This window comes from Notolepis coatsorum, assembly GCF_963971535.1.
Source record: "Notolepis coatsorum genome assembly, chromosome: 16".
Classification (NCBI taxonomy): Eukaryota; Metazoa; Chordata; class Actinopteri; order Aulopiformes; family Paralepididae; genus Notolepis; species Notolepis coatsorum.
The window spans coordinates 26,840,535-26,856,973 of NC_140180.1; the positions used below are offsets into that span (position 1 = coordinate 26,840,535).

Here is a 16,439-nt window from a genome sequence, read left to right on the forward strand (position 1 = left end):
TTGAGCTGGAATGAGAAAGTGGGAAAACAATACCTGTAGAATCCAAGCAGGTCACACCAATACCCTGTACTCAAAAAAATAAAAAAATATCGGATGATTAAGGGTTTGAACAAACTACAGATTTGAGAGGTTCTTTGCAATTAATTTTCTTTTTTTGCTGGCTCTGTTTCCCCATTGTAAAAGTGGGTGTGTGATCCCGTGTGCCTTGCTGCCCTCATTGGTTGACGGCGAAGCAGCACTGCTTTGTGTATTTTTGGCCATTGGTGCGAATCATACTGCGGTGTGAGAGAGGAGAGTCCGGTCGGTCCACAGACAGTCCCAACCAACGGGAGCGATACAGAGGGAGAGCAGCAGCAAGTGCATTGCCAGGGCTGTGCGACGTAGACGGCAAATAACCATCGAAGGAGAGGCGTGAGTCTCACAGACTAAACCTTGTGTCAAAGTGATCCAAAGAATTAACGCGCTTAACGTTGAATCTGGGGGACTAACGAGGCGTATAGAGTTGTTTCTCATTGATAGTCTGGAGAGCAGTCTTCGCAAATGGCAAGTCCCGTTGCAGACATAGGACAGTGTCATCATCAGCATCACCCGGACTCCGCGTTTCTGGAGGCGCAGAAATGGATAGAGGTGAGTCATTCAGTACAGTAGGTACAGTATAGCATATCATCATAAGGCAAACTCCTCTCCCATCACATGGCTTGTCATTTGCATCGGCAGTTGTGTTCTATTAATGACGACTACTACTATTAGTTTGCATCTGTGACCTGTCAGATTGTTAAAAGATAAAAGTCGATTTTTATTGCCTACCTGTTGAAAAAGTGACGCAAATGATGATTACTCGCCTCAAACAGCAGCAGTCGTGGCTGTGGGGTCGGTGCGTGCACGCTTGTTTGAAAACAATGAATGCATCATGTGGAATGGATTTTTGCCTCATTGTGAGCTTGGCGGACAATAATCACACAAATGGGGTTTTGTTCAACGAGAATTTGAATCACGACACACTCCACCACGGCCCCGTTACACTTGACTTTGTCAGCCTGCGACCATCTGCGACTCCCGTCCCCTTCAAAACATTGCGTATTTGTTATCTGTTTTAGTAAAATGCAATAACAACTTTGGAAATGTTATGTTTACACATAATTGGCCACAAAAATTCAGTGTCTTGCAGACCTACAGTAAGTGTCGTTTAGCAGGAGGGCCATGTTCACTACCACGACCCCAAACCTCTGTCTGACACGACAACCATGTCCTATATCATCCTCTCGATCTCTTACAGACCACCCTACATTCAGTATAAGACCAATTCAAGTGCAACTTTGGTCTTTGTAGGCTAGGGCACCATTGCAGGCCTATTTATTACCACCAAACTCCTTGGAGGCCATAATCACATCTTAAAAAAAGACATTACTGTCCTAAAATCTTCTGGAAGATGGGGAGATAAAGAGCTGAGCTGAATGCAGGGATGGACGGAGGAGATGACACTCACATATTGTTGTTCTTCTATTACCCCTCTACCCCTGGCCCCTGGGGGACTGCTCTCATTACCCACCCACACCTGGTGGCCGTCCCTCTCTCTCTCTCTCTCTCTCCGCAGGGGACTGGAGGCAGGTCCCTGGTTTCTGAATGAAATGAGCCACAATGCCCCAGACAACACTTAATGGTTTGGGTTTGACTGCTTTCCCTGAATTGTCCTGCGTGGTATTTGTTGTCCTGACCGGAGGCCTAGTGGGAGGGTACACTTTACTACCTTGTTTCATTGCCACTTGGTGCCTGGGGGCGACAGTGGATCAGGAGGTAGAGCAGTCGTCTGGTAATCGGAATCTCGGTTCGATTCCGCCTCCTCCTGCAGCATGGGCACTGTGTTGATGTGTCCTTGAGCAAGACACTTACTGAATGAATGAATGAATGAATGAATGAATGAATGAATGAATGAATGAATGAAAACTTTATTTAACAGATTGCAGAATGGGTACAATACAGTACGGCTCAATACATACAATTGTTAAGGGGATGCAGACCTGAGAAAGACGTTTGTCTTGTTTCCATCAGGGTCCCCCATTTTCAATTCATATAGACATATATGACATACATGACATACAGATAGTCAGTACTGCTACATCTATACATTTATGACATACCAGATTTGCAAATACAGTACTGTTTGTGATACAGAAGGAGTCAAGAAAAGGGAGTATATACATTTGACGTAGAAACTGTACATTGGAGGTTGGGTGGGGGGGGTTGGGTACATTGGGATATTGACAACCATACTGGGTAATTTACATTGGAGGTGGTTGGGGGGGGGGGGGGGGGGGCGGGGGGCATACTGTATAAACAAGTAACACTGTACATTGAGGGGGGGGGGGAGGAGACACTGTACAAACAAACACAATTGTACATTGAACTATTGACAAAACCATACTAGGTAAATGACTGTACATTGGAGGGGGTTGGAATGATTGGGTTAGGATATTTACAGGGGCCAGTGTTGAATTGCAGTCTCCCGTAGGTGTCCCTTGAGAGAGGTTTTGAAAGTGGGTAGTGATCCACATTCCTTTACAGCTTTGGGTAGGGCGTTCCACATTGATGTGGCATAATTGCGAAACGTGTTTAGTCCCTTATTTGAGCCGAATCTGGGTTTGACATGATTTGTGGAGCTCCCTCTGGTGTTGTGATCGTGGTATTCACTGACCTTTGGGAAGTATTTTGACATGTACATGGGTACCTTGGTCGTGTAGTGTATCTTGTAGACCAGGCCCATTGCAAGTTGTTGTACTCTGTCGTCTACTCTAAGCCATCCTAGGTTGTCGAAGTGGGCAGGGGTGAGGTGGGTTCTAGGAGTAAGGTCAAGCAGTAGTCTGACCAGTTTGTTTTGAGATGTTTGTAATTTTGTTTTTAGCGCCTTTGAGGTGCTTTGGTACCATGAGGTGCAAGCATAGTCGTAGTACCCCTGAATGAGTGCTCCTGCCAGAGTCTTCAGGGTGTTCTTGTTTACCAGAGAGGAGATCCGGTACAAGAATCGAGTTCGTTGGTTGACTTTTTTTATTACATTGGATGCCATTTTGTCACAGGAGAGATTAGCCTCTAGGATGGACCCCAGGTAGGTAATTTCATCTTTCCTTGTGACAATATTGTCACCCACTGTAACTGAGAAGCCGTCGGTCTTGCTGAGTTTGTTATTTGAACCGAAGAGAATGGACTCTGTTTTGCCCATGTGTAATGATAGTTTGTTATCAGCGAGCCATATGCAGATTCTGCCTAGTTCCGAGCTGAGGGTTTTTTCAACCTGTAACTTGTTCTTGTCAGAGACCAGCAGGGCTGAGTCGTCCGCAAACAGGAACAAGTTGCAGTCACAAGCTGACGACATGTCATTTGCATAAATTAGGAACAGTAGCGGTCCTAGTATGCTTCCTTGTGGAACACCACAGCTCACTGTGAGGGGGGGGGATAGGGTACCGTTTACCTCCACCATCTGTTCCCTCCCCTCAAGGTAGGATTGCATCCAGCTCACTGATAGACTATCAAAACCAATTGCTTTTAGCTTGTCAATCAGAATGGAGTGATTGACCGTGTCAAAGGCCTTTTGTAGGTCCAGCATGACCATGCCGCAGTATTTGCCTGCGTCCACCTCTTGTTTGATGTGGTCATTCAAATAGAGAAGGCATGTGTCAGTGGAGTGGGATGTTCTGAAGCCAGATTGGAATTCGTAGATTAGATTTTTTTCCGCTAGGTACTTTTCGACCTGTTCGTAGACTATTTTTTCCATGACTTTCGAGATGGAGGTGAGAATAGAAACAGGGCGGTAGTTGCCTGGGTCTAATTTGCTGCCCTTTTTGTGCAGAGGGGTCACCCTCGCAATTTTGAAGTCCTTGGGGACGTGTCCCTGTTTTATGGAGAGGTTTATTATGTGTGTGATGATTGGTGTGATGGCGGCTGCTGAGTCTCTGAGGAATTTGGAGGGGATGTTGTCATGGCCAGTGGCCTTGTTAGGTTGGAGGGCGCTCAGTTTATTGAGTACCTCATCTGTTGTTACCGTTTCCAGCTTGAAGTCGTCCTTGCGGACCCCTAGGTTTTTGTAGAAAGCTACTATGTGTTCTACCCCATAAAGCCCTGAGTGGGAGGGTAGTTTGTTTACCAGTGTTGTGGCTATGTTTGTGAAGAAAATGTTTAAGTAATTGGCTACATCCAGCTTGTCTGTGATGAGCGTGTTGTCAGTTTTTATGTTTATGTTTGAGAATCTGGTTTTAAGTTTTTTACTGCATCCTAGTTGATTATTGAGTAATTTCCAAAGTTCACGTGGTTTGTTTTTGTTTTCCTCAGTTTTGTCATTGATGAAATTCTTTTTTGCAGTTTTGATCATGGAGTTTACGTCGTTTCTTAGTCTGTTTCTTTCTAGTTTGAGTTCAGTCACGTGGGCTTGGAGTTCACTGCTCGTGCTTTTAGTAAGCTTTGACTGACTTTTACGAAACTCAGAGCATTTTTTGTCTCTGGTTTTCATAGCGGCCAGTATTTCGGAGTGCATCCACGGCTCAGCGCGATTTTTTACCCTGGTGGTTCTTAGGGGGGCCATGTCGTTTAGTATTGCTGAGAATTTGGTTTTGAAACCAAGCCATGTTTCGTCAACCAGTGTACCATTGAGTTCATCTGACCAGTCCAGACTCTCCAGTTCAAGGTTGAAGGCCTCGCTAGAGTAGGTTTTGAGGTCTCTAGATGTGACTGTTTTGTGGCAGCCAGCCTTTTGTTTTAGTTTTTTTCGGGTACAGAATATCATATAATGATCACTTAACCCACATGCTATAACCCCTTTATTTGAGATCTTGGACTTGTCGGAGGTCAGAATGAGGTCAATGGTAGTCTGAGTTGATTCACATACACGTGTGGGTTGGGTGATTAGCTGGCTGAGGCCATGCAGATCACAAAACCTACTGAAGGCCTTGAAGACGGGTGCATCTTTTCGTTGCATATCCGTGTTCCAGTCTCCAATAAGAATTTTGTCTACATCCTCAACTCCAGCTAAACACCCATCCATTGTATCATAAAAGCCACTATGATCTGGCGGCCTGTAGACTGTGCCAACCAGTAGGGATTTCGCCCTTTCGAATAGGATTTCCACCCATACAGTTTCAATTGATTTATGATTCAGGTCATTTCTGTTGATGAATTTGGTGTCCTTGTGTATGTACATACAGACACCACCTCCATGTTTGTTCCTATCATTCCTGATTATTGAGTAGTTCTCAATCTCTATCTCTGGATCTTTTACAGAATCGTCGAGCTTAGTTTCTGAGAAGCACAGTATGTTTGCCTTACCATTTATGAATATTTGCTTGATTTCATCCAATTTGTTTTTTAAGCTGTTAATGTTAATGTGAAAAATGTTCAGTCCATTGGCGTTGGTTATTTCATTTATGTTGGCAGGTTCGAAGTATTGTCCGTTTGTAATCTGTTCCTCTGTGTTGTTGTGGGTGGGAAGGGGGGAGGGGGGCGTCGGGTCCCGCGCCGTGTTGGAACAACAAAGAAGGGGGGAGGGGGGTGTCGGGTCCCGCGCCGTGCTGGGACAACAAAGGACTCGTTCCTGGTTGTTTTTGTTGTTAGCTCTGCTAGCTAGCCGGCTATCGGGCGTCGAGATGTTTACATCCCGCGTCGAGATGGTCGTCATGGTTTCGACCCTCGGTTCACCTCCTCTCGTCACTGCCTCACGTGTGCTCGTCTGCTGCGGCGTCATTGGGGAAGTGTTGCCGTCCGCGCAGTAGATGTAGCCACAGGTTGCGTTGTTGATGTTGTTGGTCGCGATGGGAACCTCCATCGCTTCTTGCTGTAGTCTCTGGTTCCGTGTCATTACGGGACCAGGGTTCTGATGTATGTCACCCGACATGAGCAGATATAATAAAAACATTGATCTCTTATTACACTTGCCTGCCGGGGGTAATTTCTTTCGTTCCGGATTTGCAGTAAGTACTGCGTGGATCGCCGAGGCACCGAAGGGTGGATGTTTCCTCTCCGTGCCCGTTAACAAGTAGAAGTACTTAACCCCTAACTGCTCCCGATGAGCACCTTGCATGGTTGCCTCCGCCGTTGGTGTGTGCATGTCTGAGTGAAAGGGTTAATTATGTGATGCATAAGTTATAAAGCGTTTTTTGGTTAAAAGTGCTATATAAATGTAGTCCATTTACCATCTCAAACTATGCTCCACTGTGGGTGTCAGCGATCTTGTTGCTTAAAGGGGAACGTCACGTGTTTTAACAGTTCACATTATGTTTCTCCTGTGCCCCGGGACAGTGCAGTCAACATTTATAAACATGCACTACTCTTTCCTAAAGCTGGATGTCAAATCTGGGGCTACTCCATCGACTATATGGAGAGAGCACTGACTTTGTGGAGCCATGAAATGTTAAGTTGAGCTCTCGGATCAAAACACGGTTAATATCTAGTATTGCTAACGGGGATGCACCAGAATTTATACCTCATTTGGTTGTCAGTGGCCCATTCACTGTCTATGGAGCAGCTATACGTGTAGTTCTATGGGAACAGCCCCAGATTTTACATCCAGGTGACATCACAAATTCAAGGGTTGTTTCATAAATGTAGCTTTAGGAGCGAGTGGCGCGTGTTCACAGATATTGACTCAACTGTCCTAGGTTTGATTGATTGATTGATTGATTGAAAAGTTTATTAATAGATTGCAGAATGGGTACAGTACAGCTCAATACATACAATTGTTAAGGGGATGCAGACCAGAGGAAGACTTTCGTCTTGTTTACATCAGGGTCCCCCATGTTCAATTCATCATAACATATATGACACACACGACATACAGATAGACAGTACTGCTACATCTATACAATTATGACATATATACCAGATTTGCAAATACAGTACTGTTTGTGATACAAAAAGTGTCCAGAAAAAGAGTGTATATACATTTGACGTAGAAACTGTACATTGGAGGAGGTTCGGTAGGTGGGGTGGGGTTGGGTGGGTGGGTGGGTGGGTGGCTGTACATTGGAGGTGGGGGGGTGGGTAGGGGGGGGACACTGTACACTGTACATTGGAATACTGACAAAGCCATACTTGGTCATTTACTGTACAACTGGTTTAGGACATTTGTAGGGGCCAGTTTCAAATTGCAGTCTCCCGTAGGTGTTCTTTGAGAGTGTTTTTGAAAGTGGGTAGTAATTCACATTCCTTTACAGCTTTGGGTAGGGCGTTCCACATTGATGTGGCATAATTGCGAAACGTGTTTAGTCCCTTATTTGAGCCAAATCTGGGTTTAACATAATTTGTGGAGCTCCCTCTGGTGTTGTGATCGTGGTATTCACTGACCTTTGGGAAGTATTTTGACATGTACATGGGTACCTTGGTCGTGTAGTGTATCTTGTAGACCAGGCCCATTGCAAGTTGCTGTACTCTGTCGTCTACTCTAAGCCATCCTAGGTTGTCAAAGTGGGCAGGGGTGAGGTGGGTTCTAGGAGTAAGGTCAAGCAGTAGTCTGACTAGTTTGTTTTGAGATGTTTGTAATTAGTTTTTTAGTGCCTTTGAGGTGCTTTGGTACCATGAGGTGCAAGCATAGTCGTAGTACCCTTGAATGAGTGCTCCTGCCAGAGTATTCTTGTTTACCAGAGAGGAGATCCGGTACAAGAATCGAGTTCGTTGGTTGACTTTTTTTTATTACATTGGATGCCATTTTGTCACAGGAAAGATTAGCCTCTAGGATGGAACCCAGGTAGGCAATTTCATCTTTCCTTGTGACAATATTGTCACCCACTGTAACTGAGAAGCCGTCGGTCTTGCTGAGTTTGTTATTTCAACCGAAGAGAATGGACTCTGTCACAGGAATAAGATGAATTCTTATAAATCTAACTATAAAGGAAGAAATCTCTGTATGTCTGCGTGCGGCTCTGCCTGTCCTTACAGTATCTCAAGAACCATTCATTCGATTGACTTAACTCTCGACAGGTGTATTGCTGAGGACGCGGGGGTGGGGGCGTCTGGTGTCAAATTCGGTGCCATGTGGCCAGATGGTGATGCTATAGTGTGTTACTGTTTATCCTTTGCATATCTCGAGAACCGTTCATCCGATCCATTTCACGCTGGGAAGGTGTATTTCTGAGTGCAGTGTTGAATTCCAAATGCGCACGCGCTCTGAATGGCCACGCCCTGAACGGCCACGCCCTGAATGGCCACTGCATTCATATATTATAATAGCAACTAAACCCAGCTCCTCCACTGTGACTGTGACCCTTTCAGGTGTACGTTTTAGGGATGCCCCGATCACGTTTTTTGCCACCGATACCGATCACCGATCGTCGTGAGCCATATCGGCCGATACCGATCCGATACCGATCGTTTTTGATTAAAAAGAAATTAAAAATTATTTTATATATATATATATATTTTTTTTAAATAAAATATATATATTATATAATTAGACTTGTACTTGTATTATCTGCGAGACATCGCCACCACGCAACAAGTCAAAATGCTCGCTATCTGCAAACAGCTCCACTGTCTGTGTGTACTCTAGTAGCCCAGCTCCAAAAAGGATTCTCCGGCGCTGCAGCGGGACCCTATTGGTAACGTTATGCTTTGGTCATTTCACATTCAGCAAGCCCTCAGCTCGAATACGCATTAAATCAATGTTATAAGACATTGATATCAAGAGCTATCTGTAGCTACTGCTAGCCGGCTAGATGACGTTAAGACAGAACTTTAGTTCAATGGGACATTTCGTTTTGAACAGTAAACTAACGTCAGCTAACGCAAGCTAATGCAAGCTACCGGAGGTATGAACATGGACTACTAGATTTTCTGGATCATTTGTTGATATCAGGAGCTATCGGTAGCTAGCCGGCTAAATACCGTTAGACAATGCCTACTAAAGGTGAATAGTTGACTGGGTAATTTTGTTTAAACAGTAACGATAGCTAGGTAGCTAACGTTAGCGCAGGTCGAATGCACTACAGACTCGAGCAGAGGAGCCGCACCTCTTTGTTTACAAACTCTACACGGGGGCGGGCGGGGCTAGGGAGGAGGAGCAGTTTGCAGGTCCTGTGCGTCTGAGACAAGCGAGTGAGATATCCACTTGATCAGTTTCCGCGATCGGCGAATATGACTCATTATCGGAATTCCCCGATCGCATATTTATACTGATTATCGGCCGATAACGATCGGTGGCCGATCGATCGGGGCATCCCGTTTCTTTGAATTTTCGGAGAATTCAGTCTCGGATGTCTAGAACTCCGCTTCCAGTAGCCATCGTTGCATCATATCACCATTATAATATCAAAATTAGAATTTCACACGTGAGATCTGAAGGGGCTAATATCTAATGTTTACAACTCTTATGTCTGCCACTGGGGAAATCAGGCTGAGTCAAAAGGTCATTTATCAGGCCTTCACCATGCATTCACACCTGCAGACATTTGTCCATTGAGCCCTGCTTCCTGCCACTGTGTTGTCCGTAGCGCTATGGCTAATGATGGTGTTTAGGGCGCTCTTCTGAACCCTTGGCAGGGCTGGCCCTTTGATGGGGGTGTAAACCAAGACGTCCCACAGTAGGAAACCTCAGGCCAAATTTGTCCCTCCCTAGAATTGGGTTTTCCCCTCTTAAGCGTTTCAGAATGTGATGGGACATTCTATTTGGTCTATGTTAATGTGATAGGACATTCTGTCTGGTCTATGTTAATGTGATAGGACATTCTGTTTGGTCTATGTTAATGTGATGGGACATTCTATCTTGTCTATGTTAATGTGATGGGACATTCTGTCTGGTCTATGTTAATGTGATAGGACATTCTGTCTCGTCTATGTTAATGTGATAGGACATTCTGTTTGGTCTATGTTAATGTGATGGGACATTCTATTTGGTCTATGTTAATGTGATAGGACATTCTGTCTGGTCTATGTTAATGTGATGGGACATTCTGTCTGGTCTATGTTAATGTAATAGGACATTCTGTCTGGTCTATGTTAATGTAATAGGACATTCTGTCTGGTCTATGTTAATGTGATAGGACATTCGGTTTGGTCTATGTTAATGTGATAGGACATTCTGTCTGGTCTATGTTAGGACATTCTGTCTAGTCTATGTTAATGTAATAGGACATTCAGTTTGGTCTATGTTAATGTGATGGGACATTCTGTTTGGTCTATGTTAGGACATTCTGTCTAGTCTATGTTAATGTAATAGGACATTCAGTTTGGTCTATGTTAATGTGATGGGACATTCTGTTTGGTCTATGTTAATGTGATGGGACATTCTGTCTAGTCTATGTTAGGACATTCTGTCTAGTCTATGTTAATGTAATAGGACATTCTGTCTAGTCTATGTTAGGACATTCTGTCTAGTCTATGTTAATGTAATAGGACATTCTGTCTAGTCTAGTCTATGTTAATGTGTTAGGACATTCTGTCTAGTCTATGTTAATGCTGTTTTAAAGGTGCACTGGAATGAGGATCATTTTAGTCACATGCAATTATGGGGAATATGCATGTCATTTAATTGTTGAGTCTACAAGGTCTTCATTGCCGGTCTGAAGTGAGGAACTTGTTGACTCAACCATTAAATTGTAGGCTTATTCCACGTAATTGTACGGGCTGAGGTTACACACTGTCTTCATTCTAAATAAGTGAGAATCTGACACCTTGAGTGGACCTTTGAGCAGGGATTCTCAAATAATGCATGATTGTTGTCCCTATAACTGGATACATGGTCTTCCATGTCAGAAGGTTTGGGTGTAAACTTGGTGTAAACTAGTCTGGCAACTTTGCTCTAACAGTAGGGATGGGCAAAACTCACAAAATTACTATTCAATAGTCACTGGGAACTATTTGAATACTAATAGAAAATCACCCTCTCCCAACATATGATTTTGTTTTTACTTAATAGTGAAAGTAAACGTGACATAATAAAACAAGCGAGCTAGCTGGCTGCTGTCGATGCTAACAGCTAGATATTTGTGAGTCGCAGCAGGCTTATTTCCAGGAACAAAAGCATTAATTCCAAAAGTTACAAAAGAGAGGGCGTGCTGCCTGTGACAAGATGGCCACCGGTGAACTACGCTGGAGACTCCACCTTGCACCATCTAGTTATATCTATGCGAGTAGTAGCCACTGGGTATTTGTGTAAATTGGCAGCCAATGAAATAATGACTTTGCTTTTTAACTCCCCCTCTTTTGAGTGGTTTGATGAACCCATTTTCATTTCAGTATTGATTGATCAGGCATTATTTCAATATTGATTAATGAGGCATTATTTCAGTAATGATTGGTCAGACATTATTTCAGTATTGATTGGTCAGACATTATTTCAGTATTGATTGGTCAGACATTATTTCAGTATTGATTGGTCAGACATTATTTCAGTATTGATTGGTCAGACATTATTTGGTCTTTGGCCCCACCAATTCTAATTGACTTCAGATAAATGAATATGATAATCACTAATCGCAGTGCTACTGTATCCCAACGGCTTCTCAGTTACAGTGGGTGACAATATTGTCACAAGGAAAGATGAAATTACATACCTGGGTTCCATCCTAGAGGCAAATCTTTCCTGTGACAAAATGGCAACCAATGTAATCAAAAAAGTCAACCAACGAACAAGATTCTTGTACCGGATCTCCTCTCTGGTAAACAAGAATACCCTGAAGACTCTTAACAGGAGCACTCATTCAAGGGTACTACGACTATGCTTGCACCTCATGGTACCAAAGCACCTCAAAGGCACTAAAAACAAGATTACAAACATCACAAAACAAACTGGTCAGACTACTGCTTGATCTTACTCCTAAAACCCACCTCACCCCTGCCCACTTTGACAACCTAGGATGGCTTAGAGTAGACGACAGAGTACAGCAACTTGCAATGGGCCTGGTCTACAACTACACCACACGGGTACCCATGTACATGTTGAAATACTTCCCAAAGGTCAGTGAATACTACGACCACAACACCAGAGGGAGTTCCACAAATCATGTTCAACCCAGATTCGGCTCAAACAAGGGACTAAACATGTTTTGCAATTATGCCACATCAATGTGGAACGCCCTACCCACAGCTGTAATTTTTTTTTGAATCACTACCCACCTTCAAAACCGCTCTCAAAGAGGACCTACGGGAGGCTGCAATTCTAAACTGGCCCCCGCAAATGTTCTGTATTTTCTGTTAGGATCTCTGTTTAACAGTATTGTATATTTGTATATCTTGTATGTCACAAATGAAACAGTACTGTATATCTTTATGTCATAAATGTCATGATATATATCTGTATGTTGTGTGTCATAAATGTCACTATGAATTGAAAATCTTTCTCTGGTCTGCAATGCATCCCCTTAACAATTGTGTGTATTGAGCCATACTGTATTGCACCCATTCTGCAATCTGTTAATAACGTTTTCAATCAATCAATCAATCAATCAATATCTGACATCGCTTGCTCTTTGTCTGTGGTTTTAAAAACTCGGTTTACTTGCTGCTTTATTTTTTTCTTGTAGGAAAGGATGACATGCATTTTTGTTCAGCTAGACTAGACCCTTGCTTTGACTTGTTCAGTGTCTCTTTGTTATCAAGACACTATATTTGGACTGAGTGTTTTTCTCTCTTTCTTTCCATCTGTCTCAGTCAGGACACGTTAAGGGGCCTCTGTCTAAACAATACAAAGTTCCATTGTGACATTCTGGAGGGGAAAGTGATATTATCTACTTGACAAAGGCTGGTATCATTCCGATGATATCACTGTGTGTAGTAGTCAAATGGGCTGGGGCCATGGCAACGGCTCTCTACTCGACGGGGATGTCACTGCTACAGTAGATCCAGTGACACAGATGACAGATCCCCGTGTTACCATGCTCTGTATCCCCTTCTCCTTTTACTTAGTTCAAACGTTGACATATTTTCAAACTACAAAACAACAACAACAACAATCTGTTCTCTTCTTTTCAAATGGTCCCTTGAAAGTTCCCCTTTTCGTCCGGTGATTCTATTGCTCGTCCACGTGAACGCTCCGAAAGTGAAGGTAATCTGAATGGAACAGGGCGGGGGGGGATGTCAGGTTTAAGTGGCGCGAGGGACCGGCCTTGATGACAGCCCCGCTGGTGTTTGTTACGGAAACTCTGAGCCAGCCGGGCTGCTTTGAGCTCAGCCAGGGAAATATAGGAAGAGAGAGCAGGGATAATGGGAACGACCACCAGGTGCCAGAGGGCTTTGGACTACGGCCGGCACTCCGCACAGCGGCGCACGTATGAGAAGAACCTGTTGATTTAGCTTCTGTGGGGGGAATGTTGCCGCCGTCCTGAACCTGCCTTGAGTACATCTGGATCCTCGCGTGGCATCATGCCAATGTCGGGATGACAACACGAGACGATGCCAGGCAGCGGCTTCCTTCTCAACCTGCCACGGCCCCTTCCTGGCCCAAGGTGGTGTTGGAAAGCCCGCGCCCCATGCTAGCCAAAGTGTCTAGTTGCCCCTGAAACATTCCATGATGTCATTGACAATTTGGGCTCTTTGTTATACCCTCCTTCAGAGCAGACGCCGGGGTGTGTTATGATGGGGCTGTGTAGCTTCTTGTATCGCAGGTGTCCTTAATCTCCATGAGATGTGATTTACAAGCCACTGAAGCATACAATTAACCGCGCATGTGTCAGAGAGAAGGGTATATTTAGGATGTATATCCGTCAACGCTCCGATGAGCTGGAAATCCCTCTTATTTATTGCACAGCTAGAGTGATGAGTTCAGTAGATTCCCGTATTTAATGTGTTATTCCATGACAACATTGGCATGAATGTGATGAACAATGGACGTGAATCATGATTCATTTCAGTCGTGCTACTCTTTTCACATTGTGGTATCTCTGCAGCTCTATGTTTTGAAAAGTCAAGTAGCCAGCATTCATCGTTGTACTGTAGGTAAGAACTGTCATGTTTAATGAAGTCGCCCTATAATGGGAATAATAAGCATCCTGATCACAAGATAGGGGTTGCTGTTGCAAGTAATAGAACCACAGCATCATTGTGACTGTAGCTATTTTCAGCCGTTTTTTGAACTTGAATAAACTCGAGTGCACATGCGCACTGACCTGTTTAACTCTGAGTCTAAGAATATTTGTTAAATTAGGTTTAGCCAAAGCCTTAGTTGCTGAACGAGAAGTAATGCTGTCGATTTAAGTATTATTGATGGAACAAGATACTCTATAGCGATTAGTGCATATTAGTACTGAATTAAGGTTCAGGTATACACCAAATTGTACTGATGAAGCTCTAGCATAACAAATGGTGTCATCAGTTATTAGCAAAACATATATATATTTTTTTACTTTAGTCGATACTTGATCATAAATCACCCCTGTATAGGCTCTTATCATTCACACAAATGAGAGAGGCCCGAAAGTAAGAAGCTCTAATCCAGTAGCTATGATCTTCTTAATCTGTCCCAGTCCCACCCTCTGGGAACAGAGATAAGAGTATTCTTGTTGGAACACATTGTCATTAGTGGAACATGGAGTCCAAGCGATTATGTTGTTGAGAAGCAGCAGATTGATGACTCAGTAGCTCAAGTCTTCATATGCCCTTATTTTGTAATTCAAACCTTATGTCATATAACTTTTGAAGTCTTGTGTTGGATAATCAGGGAAGACCGTTATGTCGTCCAAGTTAATGGTAATTACTTTACAGTTTATGCAGTGAACCACAATTGGATTATTTACTGGCAGTGGTGATTTTCCCTCTGTCCGCTTGGCTGGCGATGGTAGTTCTCTCCAGTACTCTAGTTCTCTCCAGTACTCTAGTTTTCATGGTAGTTCTCTCCAGTACTCTAGTTTTCATGGTGGTTCTCTCCAGTACTCTAGTTTTCATGGTAGTTCTCTCCAGTACTCTAGTTATCATGGTAGTTCTCTCCAGTACTCTAGTTTTCATGGTAGTTCTCTCCAGTACTCTAGTTCTCTCCAGTACTCTAGTTCTCTCCAGTACTCTAGTTTTCATGGTAGTTCTCTCCAGTACTCTAGTTATCATGGTGGTTCTCTCCAGTACTCTAGTTTTCATGGTAGTTCTCTCCAGTACTCTAGTTTTCATGGTAGTTCTCTCCAGTACTCTAGTTCTCTCCAGTACTCTAGTTCTCTCCAGTACTCTAGTTCTCTCCAGTACTCTAGTTTTCATGGTGGTTCTCTCCAGTACTCTAGTTTTCATGGTAGTTCTCTCCAGTACTCTAGTTCTCTCCAGTACTCTAGTTCTCTCCAGTACTCTAGTTATCATGGTGGTTCTCTCCAGTACTCTAGTTCTCTCCAGTACTCTAGTTATCATGGTGGTTCTCTCCAGTACTCTAGTTTTCATGGTAGTTTTCTCCAGTACTCTTAAGTTCTCTCCAGTACTCTAGTTCTCATGGTAGTTCTCTCCAGTACTCTAGTTCTCTCCAGTACTCTAGTTCTCTCGAGTACTCTAGTTCTCTCCAGTACTCTAGTTCTCATGGTAGTTCTCTCCAGTACCCTAGTTCTCTCCAGTACTCTAGTTCTCTCCAGTACTCTAGTTCTTACGGTAGTTATTTTAGGGTTAGGAGTAAAGATCCAGCAAGTAAAGACACCAAAGACGATCAGAGAAAAGTTATCTACTTATAAGTACAGTATATCATTGAGACAATTGACATACAGTGAAGTCATCAGACTCCTACTGTCAGTAGGTTCCGCTGGGTATGATTGAGAGATGAATGACAACAGCAGATAGTTTGTGATTGGAGATGGTGTTGAGGTGGGTCAAGGGAGGGAGATTAGCCCCCTCCCTCCCCACTGTGTACAAGTGAGTGTGTTTACAGTAGGGCTGCTGCCCCTTGTCAATTAGTCGACTAATCTGGCATTATTAGGGTCCTCGTAGACTGAATGAGTTACTGATCGGTCATTACTGGAATATGATAAGCACATCCCTGCCATCACAATAGCATTCACTTTCTTTTTTAAATGATAGTGGGCAGTCCACTTCTCGTAGTATTTATGTTTCTTTATTGAGACCGTTGGAAGGCTGAGCGGCAGACGGAGGAGGGGAGACACGGGAGAGCAGGGTCTGATGGGATTCAAGCCTAGGCCACTTGTGGATCCAGAGGCCAGGGTCTTAACTACTCCACTGTCTCTGGGAGTGTGCTTTGGTTTTGAATAAGCACCAGATTTGAAGAGGTCATTATGTACGACGGCATCCATCAGCGGTAGGACAATAAGGTGGGAAATGAGATTTTATTGCGATTACTCGTCAAAATCCATTGACTATTAGTCGACTATGAATTTCTTTAGTCGAGGACAGCCCAAGAAGTCGGTGTATGAAGCTACACATAGTACAGTGTTTTCCACACGTTCTTAGGTTATATGCGATGGTGACAGGTTATACAGTATGTGTGGTGATCACAGGTTATACAGTATGTGGTGATGACAGGTTATACAGTGTGTGGTGATAGGTTATACAGT

At 43.6% G+C, this 16,439-nt stretch overlaps 1 protein-coding gene across 1 annotated transcript in view; it reads left to right on the forward strand.

The window, feature by feature from the left end:
- The first annotated feature begins 341 nt into the window (after positions 1–341).
- Positions 342–16,439, forward strand: part of LOC311242859 (LIM and calponin homology domains-containing protein 1-like) — a 192,548-nt gene continuing 176,450 nt past the window's right edge. Inside the window, 2 exon segments of the mRNA XM_084331921.1 lie at positions 342–411; positions 501–627. Of these exon segments, the coding sequence (XP_084188047.1) occupies positions 541–627 (87 nt within the window). The 5' untranslated portion in view covers positions 342–411; positions 501–540.